The sequence below is a fragment of the Piliocolobus tephrosceles genome, chromosome 18 (genome assembly GCF_002776525.5).
Source record: "Piliocolobus tephrosceles isolate RC106 chromosome 18, ASM277652v3, whole genome shotgun sequence".
NCBI classification, from domain to species: domain Eukaryota; kingdom Metazoa; phylum Chordata; class Mammalia; order Primates; family Cercopithecidae; genus Piliocolobus; species Piliocolobus tephrosceles.
The window spans coordinates 67,544,980-67,570,371 of NC_045451.1; the positions used below are offsets into that span (position 1 = coordinate 67,544,980).

The following is a 25,392-nucleotide window of genomic DNA, read 5'->3' on the forward strand; positions in this document are numbered from 1 at the left end:
TGAGTATTTTTATTATAGCTGTTTTAACATTTTTTCTGCTAACTCCATCATCTCTGTGTCTTTCTATTGAGATTTTTCTTCTCATTATTTGTTTCTTTTTCTTTCTTCTTCATTTATTAAGTAATTTTCATTGGATTTTGGAAGTTGTCAATTTCAAGTGGATGAGTACTGGGTTTTGTTGTATTTCCTTAAAGAGTATACAGCTGTATTTTGGCAGCTAGTTCAGTTTTTTGTGGATTTTTTGTGGGGGTTACATTCTAGAGCAACCTCTAGCTAGAGCAAATTGAGCTTTCTTAGTAAGGCATGAGACTTCTAAGGTTTCCATTGTATATCGTGTGTATTTAACCATGTCTCTTTACTCTGGCAGGTGTGAAGTCTGTTACTCTGTCATGGTTTAAAGCAGACCACTTGATATATGGTTTTTTTAGTATACACACCAGTGTATGTACATTTTCCTAGCTCTTTGGATTATAGCTCCCTGGTTCTTTGTGTAGAAGTTAATTTTTGCCTGATCTTTAGAAGGTTCAACTCATGTAGCCCTGATGGGCATTCAGCCAGAGTCAAGGGGACCCCCATGCCAATTCCTGAAGCAATGTCTCTTCATTGATTGTATTTTTCTGGTGTTCTTACCGGCAGATTCTAGCCGACCCACTTTCCTGAGCTTTGATCTCTGCTCCTTCACCTCAGCGAAACTAGTGGGCTCTGTGCAGGAACTCCTTCCATGTGGTCTATTTTGGAAATTCCTCTAAGTAGAAAACCACGTTGATTAGAAGGCTAACTTAATTTGTTTTCTTTTTCTCTGGCATCATAGTCCTGTTTTGCCTCTTGTCAAATCTTAAAACAGTTGCTTCCTCTATTTTTCCAGTTTCTAGTTGTTTACAGTGGGAGAGTAATTTTGATTCCCCATTGCTGTCAAATATATAAAGAAATTCACTTTACGTATTTTTAACCTATGTGCCTGCACAAATGACCATATCAAGTATTTGTTATGGCACCATTTGTCCTTACTGAATGAAATAGTAATGAGGGTATATTAGTCCATTCTCACATTGCTATAAAGACATACCTGAGACTGGGTAATTTATAAAGGAAAGAAGTTTAACTGGCCCACGCTTCTGTGGGCTGTACAGGCTTCTGCTTCTGGGGAGGCCTCATGAAACTTGCAATCATGGCAGACGGTAAAGGGGAAGCAGGCACATATTTACATGGCCAGGAGAAGAGAGAGAAAGAGAAAACAAGCAAGCAAAGGGGGAGGTACTACATACTTTTAAAACAACCAGATCTTGTGAGAACTCTATCATAAAACAGCACTAGGGGGACTAAACCATTAGGGCTGCTAAACCATTAGAAACCACCCCCATGATCCAATCACCTCTCACCAGGCCCCACCTCCAACATTGGGGATTACAATTCAACATGAGATTTGAGTGGGGACACAGAACCAAACCATATCACAGGGCTAGGCCTTTTTGTTCATTGCTAGATTTGCAGTACCTAGAATGGTGTCTGGCATCTGGAATCTTGTACCTAGTATTTTTAGGTACTGAATAAAAGTTTGTTAAACTCATCATTGTCACTATGCTATAGTCAATAAATTTCTTCAGAAATAAACTTTTAGTCTTCGCTTTGCATGTGTTTCCTAACTCACCTTCACCTCTAAATTAGTGGATACTTTGCAGAAATTTAGTTTTTTCTTTTTTGCTATCAAGCCAGAATTTCAGCTGATTATTGAGAAAGTTCAATCTAAGCTTCTGCCTTTATCTCTTTATGAATTCCAAAGCATCTACATACAAATAATTTTTATATTTTTTATGAGATACCAGTAAGTGTATTGATAGAAGTATGCTCAGAATTTCATCAGCCCATGTATAAAGGAATGAAGGATGGGTTTGAGAAATTCTTGCCTTCAGGTGAGGGCACCTAAAATGAATCTTAAATTAAGTCAGATAGCAATGGAAGGAAAGATTCCAAGCCCAGGGAAGGCATGAACAAAGGCACCCAGTCTTCAGTCTGTAAGACGTATGGTTGAGTAACTACATCCCATTGTCTTGAGCAGTTTCATTGCAACATCCAGATAGAGATGTCCAGTGGGCATTTTTTCTTTTCTTTTGTAGTGACAGGGTTTCACCATGTTGCCCAGTCTGGTCTCAAACTCTGGGATTCAAGCAATCAGCCCCCCTTGACCTTCCGAAGTATTGGGATTATAGGCATGGGCCCAGCCCAGTGGGTTGTTAGATGTGAGTCTGAGGGAGTTGTTAAGGATGGGGTTAAGGACTGGAAATGTATCATCATATAGGTTAAAGCTAAACTCTAAGGTAGGAAACACTTTGGGGAGAGGGTGTTATATAGATATGAAGAGCTGTGTGCTAGAGGTGGAACTTTGTGAGGCGCCAGTAGATAAAGATTGGTAGATAAAGAGCATTCAGAAAGTAGACAGAGGAGCACTATTCAGAGAGTTTTAGAGAATCAGGAGAGAATGTTCATTCTGCTAGGAGACAGATGTGTGTTTCTCAAAGTCTGACTCACAAATAAGTGGCACTAGCATTACATAGTGGTCATGGGGTTGGGGTGCTAATAAAAATACATATATTTGGGCCTCTCCTCCAAGCTTCTGAATTGAAATTTCTGTGTGTTTAGGGCCCAGAGATCTGTGTTTTATAAAGTTTTGTAAGAAATTGTTAGCAAAGTAAATACTCTGAGCCACTGCACCAGTTTCAAGAAGGAGGGCCTATCAGCTGAGTCAAATATAACAGAGTTCTAGTCCAATTGACTGTAAAAGTATCTACAGTATCTGGCCATTCGAAGGGTATTCCTGGATTCTTAATCTTCTTGCTACTGCAACTGGGGTCACCCTTGCCAAGTTTCTACAAACTTACTGATGTGTTAATATAATAAATGTTCATTGACTAAATGAATAAAATATCTAAAATCTTTGATATGAACATGATTAATAACTAATTTGGTAGACCAGACAGAAGAAAAGGTTGAAGAAGCACAAGAATCTTCATGGAACCAGCATTGAATTTGCTGATTGTCATGCATTCACTTCCCAAAGTGGGAAATGGACCTAGCCACTCTTCCTTTTCAAAGTCTGTTCTCTTAAACATTTCTGAGGGTTTGCTATGTACAGGTTACCTATTATTTGTCTATTAAATACATTCAAACATATTTCTAAGTACAGTGGACCTTAACTAGTCGTGTTCACTGTGTTTAGAAGTGCAGAGGGCTGTGGGAGGACTGTAGAAAATTTTACTTACCTTCCTTCTAGAGTTTTTAACACTACACGTCTATTTTTTTCTACTACAATGTATTTATTTTTGTGCCTCCTTTAGAGAAATACGTAGTGCTGTTTTTTCTTTTTTTTTTAATTCTTCCTGGGATAATAAAACCGGAAAATCTTTTGTAAAAGCGTATTTCTCAAAAGGTTACTCAAATAGCCATAAGTAATAGTCACAATCTTTCCCATTAATTATTAATTTTCATCAATGAATTAGTATCATTCCACATTTACCACTCACTTAATAAAACTTTTTTTCTCAACTATATGATTCCAAAAGTTTGGCTGGAGACAGACATTTTTCGAGAAGAATTCTATAAGGGAAATAAATGGGAAACTATGAGTCACTGACAGAATTCAGGGTCAATGAATACTTTTCCAGGTTGTTTTCTGACTAAGAATGCAGCCTTGCTCCAATAGCCAAACCATATTTTCCCACAGAGTCTAGTCTTTATTTAATTATTACAGAGGAGCTGTTTGGACTCGTGGGAGCCTTGGTAGAATTTTGTTTTAAACTCTACTCAAACATAGATATTCTGTTAAGCAGAATATGGGTAATTTTTGTTTTAAAGAAGGAGCTTTAGAATGGAAAATGGAAGCAAAATTGGAACCCTTTTCCAATATATCACTTGGCTAGCCATCAAAACCAAAATATTATGAGGCAGCTTCTTGTTTTAAATAATTGGAAGTAAATACAGTGAAATGCAAGATCTTACTTCTCTCTGTCATTAATGTTTTTAAAAATTGGATGAAAGTTCAGCAGATTTGTTCACAACAGAGTCTATTCAAGGAATGACTATCATGATGAATGCTGGCCAGTGGTAGAGAAAGGCAGTAACATTACTGGAAAATGAGTGGACAGGAAGGCTTAGGAGAGGGAAACCTTCCTGATTTGGGTTATTCCTCTTAGAAGGAGCTTCACCTGACTAAGATGACAGAAAATAAATTACTCTCCATACCCATGGCATCAACTATTGATCAGAGATTTATAGTTTTTTGTCTGCTGTCAGGGATTAAATGCTGAGCTCCTTAAAGCCATTCACCTCGACTATGGAAGAGCTTCAGAGATACTGATGACAAGAACCCCACCATGTGAAGTGTCAGCCAGTATACAATTACTTACTTGATTCTCTTTTGACAGAACTTACAACTCTTGTCTTTCTAACGTTCGTGTTGACCATGGACATTCAGATTACTGATCTGTGCCTTTCTTTGTCATACAGTGAGAGGGAATTTGAGGGTCCTAATTATGACTGTTGTTTTCATGGCATTTTTAGACAGCAGGAAGTGCTCTGACTGCTGCCTTTGCGGTTTTCTCAAGGAATTTATCTGACGATGAACAGTGTTTTGAGTAAACTAGAGAGGGTGAGGTAGAGAACTAATGTCAAATGCTTTCACTTGGCTGGACGATGATTATTGTCAATGATGTGAATAAGAAGAATGTGGATTTAGAATGTATTATATTTTAACCTAGCAATAATACTTTGGAAATGTCTCTACCTACCACAGGGAAAGCTGAGTACAATGGAAGTCTTAGCTTCTTCTTCCTTGAATGATTTTAAAATAGAAGATATGAATTATTGACACTATTGCAAGAAACTCCTGTGCATTCTAATAGGTCAACCAATGGGTAAACTTAAATTGTCATTAATGTTTAATAGTGAATAGTGCTGATACACTCCTTTTAGATCACATATACAGCAGTTGCTTTTTAATGTATAGTATCTCTCTATATACAGCTTACATAGCCAGTGTATTTGGTCTGCTACACCTACCAATTTTATTGGTTCACTTTCACATTTTTAGAGAGTTTTATGTATATTTTTAAACATCCATATATTTTATGATACTTTTGCATATAGCTCTCTTTGATCTTTAATAAAACTTTTGGCTGGGGATGTATTTCTCAACATATTTTATGGTAAAAAATATACGCAATTTGATAACTTATTTTGTCATATGCTTTTCAGAATTACATTAAGGGAACAAAGAGGGTAATCTCTAATATAAAAGTGTGAAACCTTATTTTTTTTAAGTGAGTGAAGAATATAAGGTATAAATAGGCAGGAGACGGGTGATGGGGGAAAGAGTGTGGAATTAGGGGACCAAATTTGTAGTTCCATTTCTCAATAATTAGCTGTGTCATTTTGGACAACTGACTGCCCCTCTCAGATTCATTTTTCATATCTATAAAACGTGGTGGTTTATTCAGGCATTTCTAAAATTCCCTCTCAATCCGAGGATCTCCCTCTCAAACAGAGGATCTCTAATCCTGGAATCCTCTGTTTCATTGGAAACCCTAGTTATGCCTTTCCAGTTCAAAGCTGTTTATGTAGACCTTAGGAAGCAGCCTTCTCAGTCAATGACAACTGATGGAGCAAAAGGTGGTTATTCTCCAGGGGACCCTACAGAGTTAAAACCGTCATGGGGTGAGTCTAAGTGTGGAAAAAGCATATTGTGAAAGAAGAAGAATGAGGAAGGTTGATACACCTTCATTCAAATGGCCAGCTCATCCCTCATAGAATTTAGTAAGTTTGTACTTGTGTTTCACTGTGGACTCTGTACGGAATAGTTTGAAGCTGAGCTGAAGTGAGTGCCCATGAGGAGGAAAGCCAGTCCCACTCAGGGAAAGCCTTGTGAAGCTGGACCAAGTTCTGTAAATCTCATCCACCCAAGAATGCCCACATGAGACACCAAGCAGGTAGAGAGATTGCCAGATAATACCCTTGACCTTGTGATTCTTTTCTGCTATTATTGAATTTTTGGAGATGAAGTGAGAAAACAGACAAAAGAAACTGAAAAGCAATACGAGGTTACAATCAAGCAGAGTTTACACATTTCCTGACTGAACATTAATGACTAGGTAATAATGGCAATAATGGAGACCAGAGATTTGGAAGAAAGAGAGGCTAAATGGCTGTATTCCAGCAAATACATCACAGCATCAGAGAGGCAGGGGGGAGCTAGAAAGTCAAGGTAAATTCTTAGATGATGCTGGAATGGGGGGCTCACTTTTAATCACTTTGAAAGCCATTCATAGTAGTGCTAGCTGCAGCAGGCCCCTCAAAACTACGTAATCAAAATATATACTGCAATTTGACATTAAGCAATAGAACATGTAACTTACTTTGATATAAAAAGACAATTTTTAAAAAGACGTTTGTCCAGATTACTTGGTGAAGTATAAATTCAGAAGCACAGAACATAGAGTTTACCAAGACTCTTAGAGTGACATGTCGCTGAATGGACAATGGGTAGAATGTTAGTAAAGAGCCAGAAAAAGCTTATTTTTGCTTATATTCTCTTTTATAGATTCCTTTCTGAGTAGCCCCTAATTGGCTAAAAAATATGAGCCTCTGAGCAATGATTAGATGGCACCAAACTAGTTCTCTACTCATAACCTCAATTTATCTTTGAGGATAATGTGTTAAGAGTCACTTGTGGGATTGACTGAGTGTAACCAAAGTAAATATATATGTCAAGCTTATAAATTGCATATTAGTTTTAACACAGACAGAACATAAAACATTCACATTTAGTGATTTACTTTGCCTGCAAAGCAGACATTTTAGCTTGTCCTTATGTAGATGATTATTAGCCAAACAGGGAGCAAGATCATTTCCCACCTCTGACTATTAGCCTTTGCTAAAGGCAACCAGTGACTTGTCATAGAAGTGTCTTTAAATCTTTCTCAACCCATGTCCCTTTTGGAAAACTTTTGCCTTTCCTTAAGAATATTTGAAATCTCAAAGCACTTTTAATTATCAAAATTAAAAAAAATTACAGCAGGGGTAATTCTCATACATTTTTAAATTGAGATATAATTCATATAACATAAAATCTACTCCTTTAAAGTGTACAGTTCAGTGATTTTTGGTATATTCACAAAGTTGTCATATCACCACTGACTAATATTACAACATAGTTATCACCCTTCTACCTATTAGCAGTCATTCTCCATCTCTCCCTCCCTCAGACAAAGATGGGGAAATTTAAGAAACAGATTATATTTCAATTAGTCATATATAACACACATACACACACACATATATAATTTATGTACAGGCATACCTCAATATATTGTGAGTTTGGTTTTAGACCTCTGCAATAAAGCTAATGTCACAGTAAAGTACATCACGTGAATTTTTGGTTGGAAGTTGTTCGTTCTTCCATTGCCACCGTTCCCATTACTTGCATAGTGCTGTACTCAGAAGTTATCCATAAATGCCTAACAACTTAATTACTGATGTGAATGTCATTGGTTTTTTGAGGAAAAAAAAAAAAAGAAAGAAAAAAAGAATCCAATCCTCCATATTCCCTGCTGTGTAAGTAAAGATTTGTTGGCTGTTTTAGGCCTTCCCAATCTACAAACACATTTTTCTGTATCCTTTGCTGCCAACAGAGAGGTTGAGGCAGACCTGTTTACCTGTTGATGAATAGCTTTGGTCGCTTTCTTCTTTTCCCCTAAGAGAGATGATACCAGCCAGGCAAGTAATAGACAGAGAAAACTGATGGGATGGCAGAAAGATAGAAAAAGAGAGTTGGGAGCCTGGGAATGAAGGCAGAAACCCCTTCTGTGTTCTTGATCCTGTTAGTCTGAAACTATGGCTTCTTTTTATCATTATTGCTTTTCAAGTGCTTTTTTGCAGGACATGCAAGTTGTTTATAAACATGTTAGAATCCAAATATTACTGAGAAGCCAGAGCATAAGAAACAAGGGATTTGTCCTCTTCCTCTATCTGAATGGCCTCCTGAGGAAGCTAAAAGGGCAGACAGCTGTGGAACTGGACTGTGCCGGGGTCTATGCCAGAAAGTCAGTGGTTTCTTTTGAAACAGCCCTGCTACAGGCTCACTGCAATCAATATCCACAGGAATTTCTCTAGATGTCCACACCGCGCTGCCACCAGCGTCTTTCAGTGGCAGTGACAAATAGTGGAGAACTCAGTCTTTCTCTTCTCTAGTAGAGGGAAGGCGAAATCTTTGGTTTTGGTGTAGCCTTCCCAAAGCTTGTGGAATCTGTTCAGTTTGAGAGCAACGTGAAGATATTCCCTGTACATGTAGGTGGGGATATTTTCAGCAGGACGTTTAACTCCATAATGTACTGATCAAAGCCAGACCAAGACATGGGATTAGGCTGATAATTTGGTAGCCCTTACAATTGAGAATCATTGTTTGACGGCCAGATGTGGTGGCTCACACTTGTAATCCCAGCACTTTGGGAGGCTGAGGCAGGAGAATTGCTTGAACTCAGGAGTTCAAGATTAGTCTGGGTAACCTAACAAGACCTCATCTGTACTAAAAACAAAAAATCAGCCAGATGTGGTGGTGCACACCTGTGGTCCCAGCTACTTGGGAGGCTGAGGCAGGGGGATCTCTTGAGTCTAGCAGATTGAGGAGGTAGGTAGCTATGATGGCACCACTGCACTCCAGCCTGGGTGACAGAGACCCTGTCTCGGAAAAAAAAAAAAAAAAAAGGAGTTCAAGACCAACCTGGCCAACATGGTGAAACCCCGTCTCTACAAAAATACAAAAATTAGCTGGGCATGGTGGCGCGTGCCTGTAATTCCAGCTACTCTGGAGGCTGAGGCAGGAGAATTGCTTGAACTGGGACCTGGGAGACGGAGATTTCAGTGAGCCGAGATTGTGCTACTGCACTCCAGCCTGAGCTACAGAGCGAGGCTCTGTACCAAAAAAAAAAAAAAAAAAAAAAAAAAAGAGAGAATTGTTAGATGTCACCCACCTTCCTTAGGAGGCAGGTTGTGTGGACTATAAATTGTTACTTGAATATTCCCCTCAGTGGGACACACAGGGTGTCGCATCTCACTCTGCCCCAAATGACTTATTAAAGGATTCCTTCCAATCATCAGTTAGGAATGATTTTGGCTGCAAATAACGAACATAACTAAGATAAGAGTAGTTTAAAAAAATAGGCATTTATTTTTCTCACATTTCTGGAAGTCCAGAGATAGGCAGCATCTGGTGTTACTTCCAAAACTCAGTAATATCAAGGCCAATTGCTACAATTTCTCGACTTTTCTCTCATAATGGACAAGGTGGCTGCTGCAGCACCAGTCATCTTGTCCACATTCCAAGGAGGGAGAAGGAGAAAGAGAAAGGGATGACACCTACATCACTAAAACAAAGGATTTCACTGAAACCCTGGAGAAGGATTTTACTTATGTGACTTTGGCCAGAATTGTGTCAGATGGCCACTTCTGGGCCAGGAGAGTTGAGACAACAGGGTTGGGAACGGAATTGGGTCAGAGAGCAATTCTGACAAATACAGTTTTATTTATCTCATGATATTTGTAGGGATATTTTTATGTACCTGTTATATTTTAGCACCCATGATAGCCATACCCTAAATCTAGCTCTGAACATGCTATCAAATTAATTAAATTGTAGCAGTCACTCACACATGGGTTGACTGTGTGACCGGCATTTTACGTATATTAATTCACTCCTCGTAACCCACTCGAAGTGCATGTGATTAATATCCCCATTTTGCTGTTCAGGAAATGGAGTCACAGAGGTTCAGTAGTTTGTTCAAGATTATAGAGCTGTAGCCTGCATTCAAACCTGTGCTAGCTGGCTTCAGAGTTTTTGTCTAAATCACCACACTCGATCACTTCTCTGCTATAAAAATATTTACAGCTATAAGCAGTTACACAAATACCTGAGGGGGCTTTTGAAATGAAGAACAATTACAGGAGGGAGAGCATTTGGACCGGATGGGGAAAAGTTGAATTCCTGTCCTGGCTCCACTGACGCTACTCATTCATTCGGCAAGTATTTCTGCGTTATTTTCCTTTGCCACACACTGTGTTCATAAGACAAACATGGTTCCTCTATGTTTTAGTGGGGAAAATAGACCCCCCAAAACAAAGTAGCAAATGAGTGAGTGAAGTGTTTATTATTAATGAATGAGAAGCAGGGAGCACCGAGAGCTGATGCAGCGAGTAACTGGAGGAATGCTACATTAGAGTGGCCTGGAAAGGATCCCACAAGAGGTGCCATTTCTGTTGCGAGCTGAGTGATGAGAAGCATCTTGCTGCAGAAATCGCTTGGGGAGAAAGAAGGTTCCAGGAAGAAAGAACAGAAAGAGTAAATTTCCTAACGGAAGAAAGAACTTGGCTTTTTACAGAAACTGAGGAAAGATTAGCATGCCCAGTGCTAATGCTGTGGGAGAGTGATGTAAGGTGAGGCTAGCAAAGAAGTTTGAGGACGGAAGGTGCTGAGCCTTGAAGTCACAGAACAGAATTCACATTTACTTATAACTGCAAGGGGAAGCTGTGTGTCCCCACTTGACTCCCAGTAACTCTCTCCATTGCTGTGCAGTGAGACACATGATACTGGCTTCGGCTACTTCATGGGATGCATATAAGGATCAAATGATGTAATGTGTATGATAGTAACTCGTTATGTATAAACCTCTCCATAAAATAACAGATAATAAAGGCCCATAGAGTATTTCATAATAAGAAGTCTGTCTTTTAAAAATTTTTTTTGGAACATACTCAACAACTAAACTTGTGATTACACAGAGCAAGCTGTGCATAAACAAATGCAACTTTTAAAAATATCTGTTATGTTTACAATGTTTTGTGGGAGTTCCGCTACCAGTTAGGATGTAGATTAGTTTGTGACAGACTATCGTTCCCACTGTAGCAGCTAGAGAAAAAAAAGAATAAATATAAAAATCTGTGTTTTAAAAACTATATTGGAGAGCTGTGGATACAAAGAAGTCTAAAGGAGCCAAGTTCCAGGGAAGAAGAACTCTTGTGACGTGAGCAGAACCGAGTGGTCATTACCTCCCTGGGCATGTCTGCTCCCTGAGTTTCTGCACTTCTGGGCCAAAGGCCCAGGCCACCTGTCTAGGTGGAAGGACTCTACTGGGGCGAGGAGACACCAGTGGAGCTGTTAATGGCTGCCTGCACTAGCACAAGAGATTGGAATTTGTAGAAGCTCCAAATGCAAAGCTAGTTCTCCCCCGTGAACCACTCTGCTCCTTGGCGTTTTTGCTAGGAGCCCTGGCAATACAGGATCCCAGCAACACAGAGGACCAAGCTGTATAGCAGAGAGAGATCTCTGTAGTCCCATGGTGTTTATCCCAAAACCCTTTTAGCAGGAGGGACCTGTAGTACACACAGGACAGATTTCCCCCTTGAAGCATTTGAAACCAGAGATAGATGAAAACTAAAGTAAATTGCATCCCAGCCCAGACCCAGCTCAACTCCTGATTGGATTGACATGCTCTGCCTCTCACTCCATCTACCAAATAGAGGAAAACCTTTCCCTTTCTGGGGGAAACCTGTATTTACTCCAGTTTTCTAGAGTTCTTTTAAAAACAACATCTGCCATGTAATAAAAAGTTATGAAATATGTGAAGAAGGAAAACGTGACCTATAAACAATTGGTTGATTTTAAATCAATATTTAATCAGATACATTCACAGCACAGATATGATGTTAACAGATAAGATCTTTCAAATAACAATTATAATATGTTATAGAAATTAGAGGATAGATGGACAAAAAATGGATAAAAAATATGGATAATGTCAACAGAGAAACTGAATCTCTAAAAAGAACTAATTGGATATTCTTGATATAAAAAAATACAATATTGGAAGTGAAGTATTCATTGGAAGACTTAGCTGACTGAACGCAGTAGAAGTGAGGAGAAATGAAGACAGGGCAATAGAAATTTTTTAACTGAGGCACAGAGAGAGTTGTGGGAGGGAAGCAAAGCAGATTATAAAGGACATTTGGGGCAACATCAAAGAGCCTGACAGTCATGTTATTGGAGTTCCAGGAGAGGAGAGAGGAAAAGTGACAGAAGACATACTGGAAGAGAAAATGGATATGAATATATTCCAAAATTGATGAAAGACATTAGCCCACAGATTGAAGCTCAATAAACCTCAATCAGAATTGAGAACTACTCTCAAATTGCTAAAAGCAAAAGATGAAGATAAAATCTATTATGAGCAGATAGAACAGATACTATATTTAAAAGAACATCAGCAAGAATTGTAACTGACTCTCATCATAATCAATAGAGTCAACAAGACAATGAATGACTTCTTTAAAAGGATTTAAACAAAAACTGCCATCCTAGAGTTCTATGCCCAGTAACAAATATTTGTCAAAAATGGAAATAAATTAAAAACATATTCGGAAATAAAGCTGTGGGAATTTGTTGTCAGCAGATCCACAGTACAAGAAATGCTAAGGAATGAGAGAGAAATGCTCAAGGAAGTTCTCAAAACTGAAGAGAAAGAATCTGTTGTGGAAACATAGATATGTAGGAAGGAATGAAAAACTCTAGAAAAGATAAATATAAAAGACCATGTATTTAGTTTTTTCAAAAAACTTACTATTTTAAAGCAACAACGATAGTAACTATTGGGGGATGTAAACATGTGAGGAAGGAACATAGATGACAATAGTAATATAAAGGGTAGAGGGAGAATTATATTCTGTAAGATATTTACACTGTTGTGAAGTTATAAAATACTGATTTCATATGAATAGTAATAAAGTTCTCTGGCATCTACTAAAATATAGTATAAGTTATGGCTAAAAAGTCAATGGAAGAAAAAATAGAATAATAAAATCTTTCCTTAATGCCGCTTTGAATTTATGATAGTTATCATACACTTAAAATTTAATTTTAAACCTTGTGGTGTTTTTCCAACAAAAGTTTCTGTGTAACACAATTGCATTCAATTTGTCATATAATGTTCTCCTAGTATTGTTTGGGAATAAAAAGGCACAAACAGCTGATGAAGCCTAAACTCCATTTTCTCCTAATATGGTGAGGTATGAAGCTGGCCATTAAGGCTCATCAAACTGTTGGATGGGCCTGAGGGTCAAAATTACGTAATGTTTCAAGAGTGGAAATTCATGGTTCCTTCTCCATCCTGGGGTGAAGGAGAAATATTTGTATCTCTAACCAAAAATGTGAGAGCTCTTCCAAGTGCTCTTATCCCCAGAAATGCTGTCTGACTTCTTTGCCAAAAAAAAGTTGATCATTGTGATTAAAGGATTCTCTGGGTGGACTGTTTCAGAAGGAACCAGTGTGTTACTCAGCTGCTCATGACCAATAGTATTTCACATCTGTTCTCCCTGTCCCCAGCAGAGTTTTATGAAGCTGTCTTCCCTGAGATTCCATTAGTTATACCCTTTGCATGAATAAGAAACAAATGTACTGTAATTGAAATAATCATTATTAGCCCTAAATATATCTTCCCCTTGTCTTCTGTGATTTACCTATTATTTCACAAATTTCTTACTTATTCAAATATTTTCAGTGTTTGGGTATATCTGCTTGTTTGCTTAATTTCTAAGATCTATAATAGTATCCAGGTGCAGCCATTGAGGTGGTGTTACCGTATTGGCTTGAAAAAAAAAAATGTCTGCATGTTTTTGAGTCAGGAAAACAAAGCAGTTTATAGAACAATATCAGTATGATACAGATGGGAGGAAAAGACCTTCATTTTTGCTTTATACAATTATATATTAGACATATACACTTATACTGCATTATAATTTTAAAAATATGGTCCATGTCTACTATTAAGACTATCATTTTTTTTATAAGTCAAGCATATTTATTTTTTAAAGGAATTACCCTAAACAATCTAGAACTAAGAAAAATGTTAGATATCCATATACTCTTTCTGAGTCTGGTACATGGAGGGCAGGAGGCTGTGTGAGCCATGGTAACTGATTTCATTTTTAAAAGAAGTAGGTGTTTATATACTAGTACTCTGAATTTGCTAGTGGTTTTATTAGTATTAGTCTTATTGCAAAAGGAAGACGTCTTCAAAGCCTACAAATAATAAAATTAGTAATAACAGTCTTAGTATCTTGCCCATTTTATAGGTATTTCAACTGCTAGAATGTGTCTTGACTTGTTGAACTATGAGGAATACGGTGAGAATTATCACCCAGTTATCAAACAAAACTGCCTAAAATTCTTATCCCACAACACATAAAAAATAAAAGTAGATATTTCATATTTCCCTGAAATGTTAGGTTTAAAAAATAAATTGGCTATCTTGCTGTTCAGTTAATGTTCAAAACTAGAACTACAGTTAGATACTATGAAACGATCAATGATAAAATCCCAGAAATTGCTACTAAATTTAGATGCAATTTAGAAATCCAGGAGGATTCCTAGATGTGTGCAGCTTATGAGCAAATGGAAATTTGGGGTATTATCATGGAGACATTATTTTGCCTCTCTTTAGGTACTCTCATGAATATAATGTGCTTTACATTAGCCATGGCTCAATTTGATAACAATCCACTGCTGCTCTGCATGTCAAAATATAATTGTCCGAAGTCATCATAAAACCCACAGTGGATGTTACTGTGCCATTGGCCTGGTTACCTCTTTCCACCTGGGAGCTCTTGTTGGAGTGAAACAGCCCATACATTGCCTAAGAGTTAGTTTCGGTCTTTTTGTCCAATTCCACTTGAACCCAAAGAGAAGAAGGCAAGCTTGGAGGAGGTTCTTTGAAAGGAGTTGCAAACCCATACCAACACGAAGTCCTCATTCCTCCCCACCCCATCCCACTCCTATCCTCTGGAATTAGCCATTCTACTTTCTGTCTATGAATTTCACTACTTAGCACCACAAATAAATGAAATCGTTTGTCTTTTTATGAGTGGCTTTTCCACTTAGCACAATGTCTTCAAGTTTCATCCATGTTGTTTATTGTGTCAGAATTTCCTTCCTTTATGCACATTTTGCTTGTCCATTCATCCGTTGATAGCACTTGGGTTGCTTCTAACTTTTGGCTTTTGGAAGCGGCCAATAGCCAAAACGCTATTACATGAATGCTCTTAGCATGGATGTACAAATATTCCTTTGAGTCCCTGCTCTCAATTCTTTTGAGTGTATACCCAGAAGTGGAATTGCTGGGTCTCATGGTGGCTCTATTTTTAATTTTTTGAGGCACTGCCATACTGTTTTCCATTGAAAGCTTCCCCATTTTACATTCTCGCCAACAGTGCACAAGGGTTACAATTTCTCTACATGTTCACCGACACTTGTTATTGTCTGTTTTTTGTTTGTTTGTTTGTTTAATAATAACCACCCTAATGGGTGTGAGCAGCAACTCTTATGCCCTTCTCTGCCTTCACCATAGATAATATACAGAAACCAACTTTTACTGTGCATATTTTGACTAGTGTAAGCAACTTTGCATTTTATGAGTGTGAAAATTATTAAAAACATTTTCATGTTAATTCCTATATGGCCACAGAGTCATTATAAAGTACAGAGAATTTTTTAGCCAGGTGTGGTGGCTTACGCCTGTAATCCAGCACTTTGGGAGGCTGAGGCAGGCGGATCACAAGGTCAGCAGTTCAAGACCAGCCTGGCCAACATGGTGAAACCCCATCTCTACTAAAAATATAAAAATAGCTGGGCGTGGTGGCGGGCGCCTGTAATCCCAGCTACTTGGGAGGCGGAAGCAGGAGAATCGCTTGAACCCGGGAGGCGGAGCTTGCAGTGAGCCAAGATCAGGCCACTGTACTCCATCCAGCCTAGGCAACAGAGCGAGACTCTGTCTCAAAAAATAATTTTAAAAAATTATACAGTATAGAGAATTTTTTTAAAAGGGCCACCGCTGAGTGGAGATTATTCCCTCAAACCCATCTCTACCATGGTAATTCCACTTCTCCATTTAATTTAAACTTAATTAAACTTAAATTCACTTTTGTGACTTTATAACATAAAAATATAAAGTTTTTATTCATAGATATTATTCTTTCCCCAGAAAATCCATTCCTCGCTGCCGAAGAATTAACAGGATGCTCTCCAATGAATCCCTCCATCCTCCTGCCTTCAGCCGTTCCAACTCAGAAGCCTCCGTAGACAGCGCCTCCATGGAGGATTTCTGGCGGGAAATAGAAAGTATTAAAGAGAGCAGCATGGGAGGGCAAGAAGAGCCACCGCCAGCTGAGATCACACCTGTGGATGGTAAGATACTGGATTTGTCTTCCTGTGTGCTGACTGGCTTTCTTTCTCTGCCCTCTCGTACTCTGTTCATAGGCAGAAATCATCCCACCAGTAGTTTAACCAATGAATCAGCAGAATCTGGCATATTGATGATCTACTCCCACTGATTGATTTATATTACTGTACTGGCTCAGGGTGGCTTTTATCCCAGGTGACATGACCTGAGGAGGGCTGGACCTCAACAAAAATACAAATTGATGCCTTATATACCGCCACTTAGGGATGCTGTGCCTATCTATTGGTTTGATTCATTACCATCAAGCAGATTGCGTATTCTAATTTCAACAGCTTTTACATTTGTCTACTCATTTGTTATTATTATTTAGAGTAATTAATACCTGACTATTAATTACTATTAACTAGAGAGAGAGGAATTTTAGCAGTATAATTGTAAAAAAGAAAAATTTGACTTTAAAGCATTTACTGGTATTTCTATATTAACTTGTCTTATATTCCACCAAATACAAGACATGTTGTTGTTTTTCCAACTTTTATTTTAGATATACAAGGGGTAGATGTGCAGGTTTCTTACATGGTTATATTGCACTCAGGTAGTGAGCATAGTACCTGGTAGGTAGTTTTTTTGACCCATTCCTCTTTCCCTACCTCCGCGCTCTAGTAGTCTACAGTGTCTCTTGTTCATGTGGATGTTCGTGGGTGCTTAGTGTTTAGCACCCGCTTACAAGTGAGAACGTGCAGTATTTGGTTTTTCCTTCCTGTATTAATTTGTTTAGGATTGTGGCCACCAGCTCCATTCGCATTGCCGCAAAGGACATGATTTCACTCTTTTTTATGGCTGCATAGTATCCCATCTTGTGTATGTACCACATTTTCTTTTTCCAGTCCTCCAATGATGGGTAGCTAGGTTGATTCCATGTCTTTGCAGTTGTGAATAGCATGGCAATGAAGATACAAGTGCATGTGTCTTTTTAGTACAATAATCTATTTGGTTTTGGGTTTATACCCAGTAATGGGATTTCTGGGTCAAACGGTAGCTCTCTTTTAAGTTCTTTGAGAAATCTCCAAACTGCTTTCCACAGTGGCTGAACTAATTTACACTCCCACCCACAACAGTACTTAAGCATTCTCTTTTCTCTGCAGCATTGCCAGTGTCTGTTTTTTTTTTTCTGTTTGTTTGTTTTTTTTTTTTTTGACGTTTTTGATAGTAGCCATTCTGACTGGTGTGAGAGGATATCTCAGTTTGGTTTTGATTTGCATTTATCTGATAATTAGTGATAATGAGCATTTTTTCATATATTTGTTGTCTGTTTGTATGTCTTCTTTTGAAAAGTATATGCTCATATTCTTTGCCCATTTTTAATGGAGTTACTTGCTTTTTGCTTATTGATTCGTTTAAACTCCTTATAGATTCTGGATATTAGACCTCTGTCAGATGCACAGTTTGTGAATATTTTCTCCCATTCTCTAGGTTGTCTGTTTACTCTGTTAATGGTTTCTTTTGCTGTGTAGAAGCACGTTAGTTTAATCAGGTCCCACTTGTCAATTTTTGTTTTTATAGAAATTACTTTTGGGGACTTGGCCAAACATTGTACCAAGACTGATGTCAGGAAGGATGTTTCCTACATTTTCTTCTAGTGTTTTTGTAGTTTGAGGTCTTAAATTTAAATCTTTAATCCATCTTGAGTTAATTTTTGTATGTGGTGAAAGGTAAGGGTCCAGTTTCATTCTTCTGCATATGGCTAGCCAGTTATTCCAGCACCATTTATTGAATAGGGAGTCCTTTACCCATTGCTTGTGAAACTAAACGGAAGATGGAGGAGTGGGGGAAAAGCACCAATAAACAGTATAATTGTCCTTAGTTCTCAAAAACAGCAAAACTACTCACAGTGGATTAAAAGCATAGGTCAGTCAATTCCAGGCCCTAACTATCAACAAGCAAGTATGTAAGACATCCAAAAAAGACTAAAGATAGTTTAGTACGTGTACACCTAAGAGTGTTTCCATTAGCCAGTGATTAACCTCAATACAGTTGGCAGGATAAACTGAATGGTTAGAAAGTATTTTCATTCTTCATTCTCATTTCTGAGTCTCTTTCTCAGGACTAAGAAATCATTAAGATGTACCACCATTAACATACATCCAATATTACTTGAAATAAAAAGCCCTGCCACACACTTAACCAAGAATCTATTCAAGGGAACTGTCCTCCATCAGTGAAATGTATTCTTACTCCTATTGCTTGCTTGCTTAGATTTTGCCTTGTCAGATCCAGAAAGACAGGAAGACACATAAAGGAAAATACCTATTATCCCCTACCCGCTTTTTCTTACTATCTACCCAGCCAGCTAGCTATTCATGTTAAACGCCACGAGTTCACAATGATAACCTCCAATTTCAATCCAGCTCCACAGGGCTTGTTGCTGTCTTCCCTTTTTTGTGTATTTGGAACTGTCTTCTCTAATGATAAACCTGGCTCCCACTCTGTACTTTATATTTACTTATTTGCTCAAACCTAGAATACATAGGAAATATTTTCAGGTTTGCTAACCTAACTGCTACAAAAGCAGACCTACTAATTACAGTTTGTTGTTTATTTGCAGATTTTTTTCCTTGAAGCATTTGCACAGATCTTAAACATACAATTCAATGAGCTTTGACAAATGCATGCACTCTTATAATCCCACGCGGATCAAGATAGATAACATTTCAGTCAACCCAGAAAATTTCTTCATGCTTTTACCCAGTCTCATGCCTCCCAATGACTTGCCAACCCTGGCCAGAGACAACCTTTGTTCCCAGTTTTTGCATCATAGATAATTTTGGGGTTTGGCTTCTTTCACTGAGCGTGTTTTTGAGATTCTAGTAGGATATCAATAGTTTATTTCTTTTTACTGTTAAGTAGTTTGTTTCAGTTTACTAGGGCTGCTGTAACAGGAAGTCCACAAAACTAGTGGCTTACGTAACAAAGTACCACGCTAGTGGCTTAAAACAGCAGGACTAGCAGCCCAAAATTAAGGTGTCAGGCTGCGCCATGCTCTCTTGGAAAGTTCTAGGGGAGAATGCGTTCCATGTCTATCTGAGCTTCTGGTGTTGCTGGCAATCCTTGGTGTTCCTTGACTGTTGACAACACATTGTGCCATTCTCTGTCTCTGTAGTCCATAGCATACTCCCTATTTTTGTCTGTGTTTCTTTCCTCTTCTTATAAAGATACCAGTTATGTTGGATTAAGGGCCCACCCTACTCTAGTATGGCATCATCTCATTTTTTTTTTTCACTTCATTTATCATTTATTTGTGTTAGGAGCATTCCAGTTCCACTCTATTAGTTATTATAAAATATGCCTTAGATTATTATTAACCATAGTCACCCTACTGTGCTACTGAATTCTAGATTTTATTCACCCTTTCTTTTTTCTTTACAGTATTATAATGTGAATGCTATTCTTTTATTATTATTATTATTATTATTATTATTATTATTATACTTTAAGTTCTGAGGAACATGTACAGAACGTGCAGTTTTGTTACATAGGTATACATGTGCCATGGTGTTTTAAATACCTAATCTACATTAGGTATTTCTCCTAATGCTATCCCTCTCCCAGCCCCCCACCCCCCGACAGGCCCTGGTATGTGATGTTCCCCTCCCTATGTCCATGTATTCTCGTTGTTCACCTCCACTTATGAGTGAGAACGTGCAATGTTTGGTTTTTCTGTTCTTGTGTTAGTTTGCTGAGAAAGATGGTTTCCAGCTTCATCCATGTCCCTGCAAAGGACATGAACTCGTCCTTTTTTATGGCTGCATAGTATTCCAACCTCATCTCAATTTACATCTTATGTCTGCAAAAGCTTTGTTTCCAAATAAGGTTATATTTATAGATTTATAACCTATAAGGGTTTAAGACTTCAGCATATCTTTTGGGGGGATATAACTCAACCCATAACAGTAATATCCGTTGTATGAATATGCCACAATTTGTTTATCCATCTAATTTTTAATTTGAGCATTGTTTACAATTTTGCTTACGATGAATAATGCCGCCGTTATGAGCAATCTTGTGGAAGTCTTTTTGTATAGATATGTTTTTATTTCTCTTGGACGTATGTATTTTTCATAGAATGTTAACTACATAAGAAACTGCCAGCATTTTTCCAAAGTAGTTGTGCTATTTTACCCCTTCCAGCAGTGTATGACAGACAGTTCCACGTCATTGCAACACTCAATGCTTTCAGTCTCCATCATATGAGTGATTCTAGTGGATATGTGGGGTGTCTCATTATGGTTGTAATTACATTTCCCTGATAACTAACGATGTTGAACTTTTCTCCTGTGCTTATTGTCTTTTCATGCATCTTGCTTTGTGAAAACTCTTGACTATTTTTTAAAACTTTTTAAAACTTTTTATTACTGTATATTCTTGATACAAGTCCTTGTCAGATATATTTATTGCAGATATTTCTTACTGCCTGTGACTTGTCTATTCATATTCTTAATGGGGTCTTTTAATTGGGTTTGCCTCTGTCTTTTCAGTTGTTGTTGCTGGCATATAGAAATACGTTAATTTTTGTACCTTGATGTTATATACCATTACCTTCCTAAATTCATTTTCTAGTAGTTGTCTACTAGATTTCTTAGGATTATCTACATAAGCAAAGAGGTCATCAATGAATAGAGACAGTTTTCCTTTCTGATATTTTGTGCTTTTATTTTTGATCTTGCCTTACTGTACTGGCTAGGGCCTCTAGTACAAATTGAATAGAAGTGGTGACAGCACATGCATATCCTTGTCATGTTCCCAGTTTTACAGGGAACGGGTTCAGTACTCACCATTAAACATGATGGTAATTGTAAACTTTCTGTAAATGCTCTTTACCAGATAGCTTTCTATTCCTAGTTTTTCTGGCAGTAATGTGAATGGGTGTTGAATTATATAATGTGCTTTTCTAGTATGTTGGTTCTTTGAAAACAAATTAATGAAATCTACATCTCATTTTGTTTTATGTTTCTGTGTTTAATTTGCTTTTTTCCTCTGTTCTTAAGATGGAAACCTAGACCATTAATTTTAAATCTTTCATCTTTTTGAATATGTACAGTTCTTTATAAGCATTGCTATCACTCCAAACCACAAATTTTGATATGTTATATCTTTGTTATTATTCAGTTTTAAATGTTTTCTCAATTTCTTTGTGTATTTTTAATTTACAAATTTTGGGGGTTTTTCTAGACATGTTGTTATTGGTTTCTAGTAAATTGTGTTATGTTAGGTAACATAGTTTATACATTTCAATTTTGAAATTTAGACTTATTTTATGCCTCAGAATATGGTCTGTCTTGGTCGAGGTTCCATGTGCACTTTAAAAGAATGTGTTTTACTTGTTGGTTAGTGTGGTGTTCTGTAAATGCTCATTAGATTAAAGTAGTGGTAACCTTAATCACATTTATTATGTTCTTACTAATCTTTGATTGATTGATTTAACAAGTACTGAGAGAAGTTGTTAAAATCTCTAACTTTTATTGCAGATTTGTCTATTTTTTCCTTTTGTTCCGTCAATTTTTGTTGCTTATAATTTGAAACTGTGTTATTGGGTGCATATACATTTATGATTGTTATCCCTTCTTGCTGAATTGACTCATTTTATCATTATAAATGACCTTCCTCAATACTCTTAGTAATATTCCCTGTCTTGAAGTCTGCTTCGTCTAATAATTACATAGTCATTCTGGCTTTCTTAGGGTTTATAGGGTTATTCTTTGCAAGATATATCTTTTTTCATCCATTTACTTTCTACCTGTCTGTGTTTTTCTTCACAATTTCTTCATAGTTTCTATGCTTACGTTTCAGCTATGTTGCTTTAATTGGTTTTGTTGCTGGTCAGGCATTTTAATATTCATCCATAATTTATCATAGTCTACTTAGATAAATACTGTGCTTCAGTATATCAAATGTAAGAATCTTGCACCATTCTCCTTCCTGCCTGGTGCTTTGTACTATTGTCTTATGTATAGCATCTGCATACGTTGTACATACATCAATGCAATGTTTTCTTTTTTGCTTTAAGTTGTCATATGTACTTTCAGTTTTTTAATTTTGAAATAATTCCAAATGTATAGGGAAGTCACAAGTACAATTTTAAAGACTGTTTGTTTCAGGGACCGTTTGAGAGTAACTTGCCATCCTGATGCTCTATCACTCCCAAGTACTTTAGGTATTATATATATATATATATGTACACACCTATATATAGAGAAAGCCATTCCCTGTATAATCACAGCATACTATTAAAATTAATAAATTGTTTTTAATATATTACTATCATCCAGTCCTCAGACTCCTATCATTTCTATATTACCTTTTATGACAAAAAAAAAAAACCCTCTAGTTTAAAATCATTTGTTATGTTTAATTGAAAAACATGTTTCCTTTTCTTCTCTTTCTTTCTCTCTCTCTCCTCTTTATAGTCTGGAACAGTTTCTTAGCCTTTCTTTGAATTTTATGACCTTGACACTTGAAAATTATAGGTAATTTTATAGATGCTCCTCTGTATCAGACAATTTGGGTTTGTGTGATGTTTCCCGATGACTTAGACTCAGGTTATACATCTTGGGCAAGTTGTGATATTGTGTTCTTCTCATGGCAGCCTGTCAGGTGGCTCATGATTTTAATTTGTTCTGTCACTGATGATGTCCACTTTAATCAGTTACTTAAGGTGGTATTTACATGCAGGGTTTCTCCAATGTGAACTTAGTCATTTCATTTTTGTAGTTACTGTTTTCTTGGGAGGTACCTTCACACTATATAAACATCCACTCTACACCAAATCATTTCTTTATATCAGAATGGACTCCTGGTTTATTTAGTGGGTTCATCTTTTACTGTCATTCATTTTGACGCTCAGATCTCCCTACATTTTATCTGGGAGTCAGTTAGGGAATATATATGGAGACTGCAAGCATCCCATTTAAAAACAGCTGCTGAAAGCTGTTTTTAACTAACCAAGATTACAGATGTTGCATAGAGCAGGGCAAACAGTGGAGGTTATGAGTCAAGTGAACTGTGGGAACTAAAATGAACTCCCTTTAGAGCAGGATAAGGAATACAGCGTCTCCAGTAGAGCACTCTGGAAGGTGTTGGTGTTAGAGTGATTTAAAAAAGCAGAATTCTTTTTTCTCTCAAGGAGTTGATAATCTAGTGGAAGAGAAAGTAATTAATAAAATAATATAAATATATTTGGAGGAGAAAACTACTTGAAGGAAGAAGAAACAGCAGTGTTAGGGTTGATAGCAGTAGGACATGACCTTATCTAATGGGTGCAAGGAAGAAGAGACTTTTCTGAGAAAAAGATGGAGAAACTGAGATCTGAAAGAAGGGTGTCCAGTAATTATGAGGTCAAGTAGAAGGACTGACATGTCCAAAGACTTTATGACAAAATAGAATGTTGAGCTTTTGAGGAATCCAAAGTAGGCCAGTATTGCCAGAGAACAGGAGAGGAGTATGGTTTAAGCGTGTCCAGAAATGTAAGCAGTTTCACATCTTGTTGGCTATGTTAAGGGTTTTCTTAGTCATAAGAGCAGGGAAAAACTGTAGAATTATTTCTGTTCATTTGAAAGGGCTCATTTAGTTATAATATGGATAATAGATTAGAAGAGGATCAAGAATGGCATTGGAGGAACTGTCGGGGGTCTATCACAGCAGTCCACGAGAGAGGGGATGTAGCTCTGATCCGGGCCATGGCAGAAGACATAAAGGAAGATGGACATTTTAAGCAGTAATAAGGGGGCAATATGAAAAGGCCTTGGGGATGTGTTGGAGTTGATGTGTGAAAGAGAGGGAGATGTCAAGAATGCCTCCTGGGCTACTCTCTTGCCTGATTACATTAGATGGTGGGTTTCGTTTGTTGAAATATGGAATCCTGAAAGAGGCCTAGAATTGGGAGTGAGAAACACGAGTTCAGGTTTGAAAACGGTGAATATGACATATGAATGACAGAGCCAAGTGGATATTGACTAGGCAGTCAGATATATGGAATGGGAATTCAAAGGAGTTCTCTGTGTGGAAGTTATACATTTGGCAACTGGTGTGAGCAGCCAACAGGAGTAACACTGATATCTGCCCTGGACATTTCTTACCTATGGAAAACATACATCCTACTTAGGCTGCAGTTTAAGGACTTAGACCATCCTCACCTCCGATTTATGTCAACTCCAGTCCTACCAAGTACTCTTTCCTCCCACTCTTTCATTACTCCTTACATAGGTGGAGGAGAAAAACACAACTTTTAAAAATTTTAATATTAACATATTAAATATTAAATTGTACATTTTGTCTTCAGAAATTAAAAGCTTATCCATAGCTTAAGAGCTCCGTGTCATAACCCTTATCTTAAAGGGCTTATGATTTAAATTACGACTGCCAATCATAAATTCACTTTTCATTTTTTTGTTAAAGGGACAGCTTAGAAAACAAATGAACAATTGAAATAAGATAACAAATTAAATGTTGGCCTAGCTAAGAAGCTGGGCCTGTAAGACACATTCAAAGGTTTGTTCATACACCAGTGATGCAATAATGTAAGCAGAATCCAGTACTCCTAGACTAATGCTCTGGCATGCTGTTTACAAATTAGTCTAATCTACACTTTAAACAACTCTCGTTTGGGTAATGCCTCCTTAGCATAGTTCCCAGAAACATATATGTAGTAGATTTTCTATTATAGGACACTGTTACTCTGATTTCCTTATATTTCTATATATTGAGGAATTTTAGGTTTTTGAAATTTCTTCTGAAACAAGCAATTACCATTCAGAATAAGGAGAAAGGTGGGAGAATGAACATCAATTGAATACCGACTTTGTTCCAGATTCTTTGCTACCTGTCATAAATACATTGATTTAAAAAAAAAAAATCCTCATAGGCCCCTAATCCTTTTGTTATTATTACTCTCACTGTTGTATTTTTCTCTCATTTGGTCTTGAGGTCTCTCTCGCGTGAGTGGCTATAAACTAATCCTGCTCTGATGGAGCTACAGGGGATTTGGTCACCGATGTTTGCCTTTCAAAGGATACCTCTTTATCCTGGTGGGTGGCCTAATACCTTCGTGTTCAACCCATGACCCGGTGTC

General features: G+C 37.4%; 1 protein-coding gene across 1 annotated transcript in view; it reads left to right on the forward strand.

The window, feature by feature from the left end:
- The window catches only part of ARHGAP28 (Rho GTPase activating protein 28), a 190,120-nt gene that overhangs the window by 84,080 nt on the left and 80,648 nt on the right, over positions 1–25,392 (forward strand). The window contains exon 2 of the mRNA XM_023228475.2: positions 16,071–16,273. Coding sequence (XP_023084243.2) covers positions 16,071–16,273 — 203 coding nt within the window. The remainder of the gene's footprint in view (positions 1–16,070; positions 16,274–25,392) is intronic.